This window comes from Bos indicus, chromosome 2 (assembly GCF_029378745.1).
Source record: "Bos indicus isolate NIAB-ARS_2022 breed Sahiwal x Tharparkar chromosome 2, NIAB-ARS_B.indTharparkar_mat_pri_1.0, whole genome shotgun sequence".
Taxonomy (NCBI): Eukaryota; Metazoa; Chordata; class Mammalia; order Artiodactyla; family Bovidae; genus Bos; species Bos indicus.
Window position 1 is genome coordinate 73352613 of NC_091761.1, and position 8909 is coordinate 73361521.

General features: G+C 40.7%; 1 protein-coding gene across 2 annotated transcripts; it reads left to right on the top strand.

Moving 5' to 3' along the window:
• Window positions 1-322: 322 nt before the first annotated feature.
• Window positions 323-8334, top strand: TSN (translin). Of its 2 annotated transcripts, XM_019974103.2 has the most exons (6): window positions 331-557; window positions 1688-1781; window positions 3095-3191; window positions 4913-5028; window positions 5659-5738; window positions 6369-8334. In XM_019974103.2, exons 1-6 carry the CDS (start codon window positions 492-494, stop codon window positions 6600-6602), a joined length of 687 nt encoding a protein of 228 aa, XP_019829662.1. In that variant the 5' UTR covers window positions 331-491; the 3' UTR covers window positions 6603-8334. The 2 variants fall into 2 exon arrangements, with proteins under 2 accessions (XP_019829670.2, XP_019829662.1); XM_019974111.2 differs by lacking the exon at window positions 5659-5738 and having other exon boundaries at window positions 323-557.
• The last annotated feature ends 575 nt before the right edge of the window (window positions 8335-8909 follow it).

Consider the following 8909-nt stretch of genomic DNA (forward strand, 5'->3'; position numbering starts at 1 on the left):
GCTGCAGTCCACGGGGTCGCAAACAGTCGGACACGACTGAGCGACTGAACTTAACATGATTTCATATAAGAGACCTCAGGTTTTGGTATCGTGCACAGCTCCTGGGACCAAACACATAGCATGACACTGACGGAGGAAACGACTAGCTAACAGCAGGATGGTTCCACACTTCTTAGCCCAAGTCCCCACCTCTCTTAGGCCCACGTGCGCCGAGGACCTCTCCCGGGTTGTTTCCAGCGATGCCTGTCGAAGAGCCCCGCCCATCATGCTTTGCCTTCCGGCCAGCGTCTCAGGCATCGCGGCGGACAGCCCGGCTTCCTGGGCGCCGCGGGCCTGGGAGGACCCCAGCGACAGCCTCTGTGTAGGGCCCGGTGGACTCAGCGGCAGCGGCGGTGGCGGCGGGACGTTGCAACTGAAGGCGCAGGTTGTCTCCGGAACGCACTGTGCCGGCCACCCTCGCAGCCCTGGCTGACGGTCGTGCGGCCGGCGCCATGTCTGTGAGCGAGATCTTCGTGGAGCTGCAGGGCTTTTTGGCTGCCGAGCAGGACATCCGAGAGGCGAGCCCCCGTCTCCCCATATCCCTTCCCCTCTCTTTGCCTAGCTGGGCCGCGACGCCCGGCCCTCCTCCGTCGCTCTGATTCGAGCGGTGGGGAAGCCTCCGGGGGTGGTTCCTACCCTTCTCGTTTGGCTTAGGGCACCTCTTTGCTCCCGCCCCCGATTCTGCTGCCAGGTCCTGGTTCCCTGTGTTCAGGGCTCGGCTCTTCAGCATCACCTACCTTATTTGGGTGTCAGTTTTTCTCATTTTTAATTCATTTTTATGTCGAACCCTCAGCGCGTGGGACTCAGACAACACGTGTTTCTTGTGTGGGTTATTGGTGTCTTAAAAGCACGTGTGGCCATTTCTCTTTAAAACTCTACTATGGCTTCTCATTCCACGTAGGATAAAAATCCAGATCCAACTGTGGCCCACGGGTCTCTCCAGTCTCATTTTACTCCTTCTGTTGTATGCTATGGTCACGCTACCTCCCTTTTATTCTTCCAGTTCCCCAAATAGCGTCCTGCCTCGGGACTTTTGCAAGCACTGCTTGCTTTTCCTGGAATGCGTTTCTTTTCCACTCTTTTTTTCTGGTCATCTTCTTGACCTCACAATCAAAAGGATCTTTTTCCTGTTATGTTTACTTATAGTAGCGCATTAATTTGTGCGGTTGTTACTTTTTAAATGCCTCCCGCTTGATGCAACTGCAGGAAAGAAGGGACCATTTGCTTGGTTCCCTAGTCATACAAGTGCTCAGTGAATATTTGTAAAATGAATGAATGAAAAATACTCAGTCCTGTGTTGTGTCTGGACGTTTTTCTCTTTTTGGTTTATGTCTGGATACCTCATCTCCTTCAGTGTTCCAATGGGATATTTGGGGCGAGTGGGTGGCTATTACCGTTTGAAATCTGTATGAGGAATCTCATGTGTTTTAATGACTTCCTGAAGATCTCATAGAGAAGGTAGAAAAGTCAGAATTCAGTTCTGAATAAGTCTTGTGCACCATTTGTGTCATTGTAAAGGTTGATAGTGTTTAAAATGTATGTGAAGGTGTCATAGATCAAATATACTATCTAGTATGTTTGGTTTGAGGCTATGATAATATAATACTTATGTTGAATTTATTTGATATTTTGATCTGATTCTTTCTAGGAAATCCGAAAAGTTGTACAGAGTTTAGAACAAACAGCTCGAGAGATTTTAACTCTACTTCAAGGGGTCCATCAGGGTGCTGGGTTTCAGGACAGTAAGTTCTTTGTTTTGATTTGGAAGGTTTTATCCACTCTGTCAGTCTTTCATCTAAAGAGTTAATTTACAATCAGAAGACATATCAAATCTGTAAGGTTTAACTATGAAAATTGTTCCTCATGTTTTTATGGTGAGTAAAAATTGGAGAAATAAGTGAGTTGATCATTTTATAGGTTTATGGAATTCTCTGTATTTTTGTTGATTTTATGCTTTCACATAGGTTGGATTAGGAATGTTTTCTCTAGTGGTGTAGTTCTGATGATAATTGTGGTAGTTCCATAGTTCTCTTGTGTATATAGCAACTTTTATTTGGCTTTTTCTTAACACCAATCTTTCAGTCATTGAATGTGATTTAGTATGTACTTTTAGATAATAAAATGGCCAGTGTAAAATGTTGTCACAGTGTTTACAGTCAGTCTCTTGAATGGAGATAGAGTATAGGAAGTTTAGAAATGGAATCTCTATTGTAAAAGATAACACAGTTAAAAGAAGTGAAATGTGTTTTCAGATTAAGAATTATTTCATAATGTAGCTAACAGGTGTCGGGGGTAAGTCATTTTTGTGAGAGATAGGGAGTTGGTCAGCCTGATTGAGAATAAAGCTGTTAAAACTTTTTTTTAAATTTTTTGATCACATCGTGTGACATGTGGAATCTTAGTTCCCCAAACAGGGATTGAATCCTTGCACCCTGCAGTGGAAGCATGGAGTGTTAACCACTGAACTTGCAAAGAAGTCCTAAAGCTGCTTTTTGACCAAGTATAAGTGCTAAGTGAAGTCGCTCAGTCGTGTCCAACTCTTTGCGAGCCCATGGACTGTAGCCTACCAGGCTCCTCCGTCTATGGGATTTTCCAGGGAAGAATACTGGAGTGGGGTGCCATTTCCTTCTCCAGGAGATCTTCCCAAACCCAGGGATTGAACCTGGGTCTCCCGCATTGTAGGCAGATGCTTTACCATCTGAGCCACCAGGGAAGTCCTTGACCAAATATAGGAGCCTTCAAAATCCAATTTTAGGCATCCTTTGGCGACTGACTAGGAAAGGCAGCTTAAAGATTAGTTAATTTATAAGTTTGCCAGTGTGTTTCCTGACATACCCCCTTTTAGCAATTTTTTGTTGTTTATTTTTCAGTAGGGAAACTAGATATGAAATTTTGAGAGCCAGGTTGATAGCAGAGATGCATGCTCTACATTTGCTCATGAGATTTAAAAAAATTGATTTATTTCCAGGTAGACTGCATAGATTGTTAAGCAAGAACTGTGTTTGAAATTTGGTAAGTCTTTCATTACTTCATTTGACTATCTTTTTGTGATCAGTTCCAAAAAGGTGTTTGAAAGCTCGAGAACATTTTGGTACAGTAAAAACACATCTAACGTCTTTGAAGACCAAGTTTCCTGCTGAACAGTATTACAGGTTTGTAAGACAAGTAGCATCTTGTATAACATTAAGTAAAAGAAGGCAAGAGAAAAATTTATGTGGACTAAATGATTGCTTAGATTTAGATGACAATCCTACTTAGAAGAAACAACAGAGAGGAAAAGGAACTGTTAATAGTGGTAGTATTTTAATGGTGACAAAATTGCTGACTTTCTTTTTCTCCCTTTTACTTTCATAATTTTCTTAAGGAACATGTAATTTTTGCAATGAGAAAGTAATAAAAATAAAATATGTATTATGTGAAGGTCAAAATGGAGAATATTTTTTTAGTTTATTGAAGTTACTTGTAAAGTTGGATGGGCCGAATCTATGCTATTAAGATTATGGAATTAAGTGGCAGTGTATATGTATAAACTGAATATTGAATTTTGCTGCCAAGTAACATATGCAGCTAATATTTTATGCCATTATTTTATTAAATCTACAACACTATTAATTTTAAGAAACAATGTTATGTTTTGTATTATTAGGGAAAAGATTGTTATTATTCATAATTATGAAACATGTTTGTTTAATACTTTAATACTTCCTGATTTCACAGGTTTTAGATTGTTTAATACTTCCTGATTTCACAGGTGTTAAACTGGGAAAAACTGAGTGTTGATGAAATATGGTAAATAGGAACCTAAACTTTCTATTTAGACTTGCTTTCTCACTAGAGACAATGTTCTTTTAGGATACGTTAGGGCAAGAAATACTTAAGACAGGTATGTGGGGAGTGGGTAGTGTAACCTCACAAGATTGTTGAAAGATAGGGAGGGGCTGGCAAACTACCGTGACCTTTTATATTTTGTATAAATATATTTATATTTTAAAGAGTTACCTAAGAAAAAAAAAAAAAGAAATAAGAGTGTGACAGAGACTGAATGTGACCCAGAAAGTCTCAGTCTTAGAAAAGGTTTGCTGACCCCTGCTGTAAGGTTAATAGTGGGCGCTTAGAGAATAGAACAGTAGAATTGGCAGGGTCTTTAGAGAGCATGGAGTTTGGCGTTCACATACAGGCTGCCCTCTGGCTGATTTGGCCCTCAAAATGTTTGGTTTGACCTAGGTTGTGTTGAAAGATGTTTTTGAATTTGTTGCCACATTTGAAAATCAGGAGGCATAGCATAAACATCAAGGGGTTATAAAATTTCTTTTTTCTTTTTCAGTCTCCTCGCTCACTTTAACTACTGTATTCCCAACGTTTTAAGGTCACCTGTTTAGTGACGGTAGTTCTTTCTCATGTGTGTGAAGCTGGAGTTTCTTTTTCTTTTTTTTTGGAGTTTCTTGATACCCTGCATTCAGTTCAGAGTGTAGGACTGAGATGCTGAGGCTGATGTACGTTGCAGTTCTCATCAATTTGCATTTGCCAGCATTTATTTTTCTCAGAGCAGTATCATTGTTCACCGATTAAACTTCTAAAGCACAGTTGCTCTTGTCTATAACATTTGGTTGTAAATTTTTGCATTCATCAGAATTGGACCGTGCTTCTTATATATTAAAATTATAATAAATAATTGTTATAAATTTGGACTGGCAAAATGTACACTAAATCCATCTATATATAATACTTAAATGTTGTATTGTTCTTAACACATTTTATATTTTGGAGTTTCACATAAGGTTTTATTTGAAAAAGGGTCCCGTGCCTCATGTGTTTGGCTGTGATTGTCCTGTGCCTGTCTTTTCTAACACCTGGTCCCTTGCACTCACTGCAGGTTTCACGAGCACTGGAGGTTTGTGCTGCAGCGCTTGGTCTTCTTGGCAGCGTTTGTTGTGTACTTGGAGTCCGAAACCCTAGTGACCCGAGAAGCGGTTACAGAGATCCTAGGCAGTGAGTGTCCTCAGTCGTGTCCATCCACATGATCGGTTTAATTTTTGGTGGGAGGGGCTTTCTGTTTATGGAAACAAATGAGAACTAAGTGGAAAACTGGTTTCTTGGACAGATGAAAACTAAAAATATGTAGGGGCTTGCTCTGTGTACTTGGGCGTTTCTTTTAGTTTTTAAAAATTTTAAGTCTACAGAAAAGTTGAAAGTGAACACCTGCTTACTCCCACTGAGATCCTCTGCTTGTTCACGTTTTGCCCTGTCTGTGTAGTCTCCTCACTGTGTGTTGGGGGCATGTTTGAACTGTTTGGAAGTCAGGTATAGATCCCGTGACTTCTTAAATGTTTCAACGCATACCTTCTAAAAGCTATTCTCATGCATAACAGGATACTATTCTTGGTGGTATTACTTTAAGAAAAACGAAATGAAAGACTGAATTTTGCTTGAGAGCTCAAAGATTCTACAGTGAGGTCTGTTACCAAGGATATGTCTACATTTAAAAGATAGTTTTGAAATACTCCTATTTTTACTTTGAGAGAAATTGTACTTGTGTATATGTGTGTGTATTTAAAAAAAATTTTAGGTGTAAGTTACATTTCCATCATGACCCTGTCTTTACCGTGTCACATTTTTCAGTTGAGCCTGATCGGGAGAAGGGATTTCACTTGGATGTGGAAGATTATCTCTCAGGAGTTCTCATTCTCGCTAGTGAACTGGTAAGAAGCTTAGTGATTTGCCATTTGCTCTTTTTGATCTTTCCACATCATTGTCAGTTTTTTTAAATGGGTACAAAAATTCAGATGTCCCATTCTTTTCTAAGCCATCTGTCGGTCACAGGGTAGTCATTGACTGCGTACTGTGTGTGTTAATGTTTTGCTGGGATGGCAATTCAGACAATGAGGTGGCCTTGCACACTTGATATTATGCGATTTAAAAAGATGAGAACAACTTCTTCCTTTCAGAGCAGTGGCACAGTATATATTCCTGGTAACTGTTCCTTTATATAGTTGTTTTGGGGAACAATTAACTATAGAACTTTTACTAGTTGTTATTGTCTTTTACCCCTTAATTCCACTCCAAGAAATTGTCCTATAAAAATAAATCAAAAGCAGAAGAAAGCTGTTATAAAGGAATTTACTCTAACCTTATTTATGAGAAGTCGGGAGACCACAGAAACTCCATCAAAAGGGGAATGATTTCTTAAGTTTTAAGTAAGTAAGTAATACCGAGCAGTTGTCAAAACTGTAATTATGAGGGATAGTGTGGACAAGTCATGTGGTGCACCGGCCTCGTGGCTGTGACTTGGAGGAAGAGCCCTGCTGTGACGTTCCTCTTCTGTCCCACAGTCGAGGTTGTCTGTCAACAGTGTGACTGCCGGAGACTACTCCCGGCCCCTGCACATCTCCACCTTCATCAACGAGCTGGACTCCGGCTTCCGCCTCCTCAACCTCAAAAACGATTCCCTGAGGAAGCGCTACGATGGCCTGAAGTATGACGTGAAGAAAGTGGAGGAGGTAGTCTACGACCTCTCCATCCGGGGTTTCAACAAGGAGACGGCAGCAGCCTGCGTGGAGAAGTAGGGGGCTCCCCCCCAGCCCTGCTAACTCCAGTGGTGCCCACCAGGCCCAGCCCAGCGCCTCCCATGATAGTTAGAATGTCCCGTCGCTAAACACCGCGCTTCATTTTCTTAACCGGTTGTGTGGTGTATCAGAGTTGAAACACTTTTTAGGGGGTGACAGAATAGCCTTTACAAAGACAGGTTTTTCTTTGTTGTTTTCAGTGAATTTGCCCTGTAACTCAGTATACTTCAGTTTTGTCAGAAAACGTACATGTTGATCTCTTGGTAAAGTTCTTTTCTTGCTTACCCTGATGCTGTCGATGTGCTGATTGAGAACTTCATTGTCTTGTTTGTGATTCTTCCAGGAGTGATCCTTGTGTTTTCTATTTCCACATTAGCCATCCATATCCAGGTGTGGCCTGGATACAGTGTAAAAACAGATAATTAAACGGATGGTTGCCAAGTGAAGGACAACTTATTTTATATTTTCCTTCCTTATTTTAAGCCTTGTGAGTAAATCAGGTGTTGAATTTTTTTGCAAGGCAAGTATAGTCCCAGGGTTCTATCTCACTGCCATCAAAATATCAGAGATTAAACTTCAAAGACAAGTTCAACAGGTTATTTTGGACAGTTTGGTAATAAGGATTGAGTAGCATCATCTGGCTATGTTTACCAGGTGGGGACTAGGGGTAGGGTTCTGAAACACCCATTTTCTGATGTTGCCTTAACATTCTGATGTTGCAGAATTAAACATCTTCTCCACATGCATCTTAAACATTTCATATATTTCTGAGTGTGAAACCTCTTACCTAATGGCCAGGTAGACCTGTAGGTCTGGGAGTGTGCAGCCTCTCAGTCAGTTAATTCTCAACACCCTGACAGGTGATATTCTGAGAGAAGAATGCTGTGCTTTGTCTGGAAGAAAGAGAAAACCTTGAATTAAAAGGCAAAAAGTAGCTGACGTGGTCATATTTTTAAGAATAAACAATCCTCTCAGGTTGTTAATTATTCCAGTTTTGGGCAAGTCACATATATCTTACTGGCACAGCGCCCATCCCCTGCAACCCGCACCCTCCCCATCCCCCATTTTCAGGTAGTACTTGCCATGTAACTTGCTGTTGAATTATGGTGACTTAAACCACAGTATCTTGGAGCTCATTGAAAGGAAGGTGCCAGTGTGTCCAGAATAATAGGAACTACTTAGAAGTGTCACCCTCTCATGCCTAATATGAGTTTAGGTTTCCTGTTTGTAAGTAGGATTTTCGGCATGGGCATTGGAGTTGTTATCAGGCTGAGTTAAGGACGGCCAAATTTTCCATTATGAGGAAAAAAGTAGAAATGAGGCATAAATTGCTGTGCATTGTTGGGTTTTAGAACAATTTTCTTGACAGCTCTTTCTGCAAAGAATTTGTGGAAAGAAGAAAGTTGTTGGAGTCTTAAAGTACCTAGGATGGCCATCTAAAATGTGCAGTAATAGCACTGCCTGGATTGAGCGTAAAAGGTTCTGAATTATGTGATCAGACATATGCAGTAAGTTTGATACTAGTTTTCTTTGCTTCTTTAAAGTATTGATTCTGCTTGAGAATAGTAAAGTTCTTGGGAGAAGTTTTGGATTTCAGTTTTCACAAATAGATTTTAAGTGGAGGAGCATGTTCTGGTTTTGTACACCATTTGGGGATGTCAAGTGTTATGTGTGATTATTGTGTTGTGTCTGTTGCTGGCTTGTTGTAAAGCAATAAAAACAGTTTCTTTTATTTTTTGGTCTTTTTGTCACTTAGTGTGTTGCCATGAGAACTCTTCTATGTGGACAGTAAGTTCTGAGTGTTTTTTTCTTTTAAAATTTTTTTGCATGCCATTTGGCATATAGGAGCCCGGTTCCCTGACCAGGGATAGAACCCACACCCCCTGAGTTGGAAGTATGTAGTCTTAGCCACAGGACTACTGCGGAAGTCCCAAGTTCTGAATATTTTTGCGGCTGAAGAAGACCAGGGCAATGAGCACACACTACCCTGTGATAGTTAGAAGTCAACAGCACTGAGCTGTGTGCTGTAAGTATAGGTAATGGTGGTGTGCTCTCCCCTGGTTGGGAAATAACAGGTATTTTAACTGAAAATGTTGAGAAGCCTTGGCTGTGGTTTCAGGACACCAGGATTGCTTTTTTTAACTTTAGAAAATCAAGCAGGTTAGAGAAAACAGAGATTAGTGGATGCTTTCTTTACAGATTTATTTATTTATAAGGAGAAGAAAAGAGCTCCATAAATACTTGACAGGATTTGCCCTGCCTTAAACAATGAGTGATGCTTAGGGGAATGTAATAAAGAACAAAAGC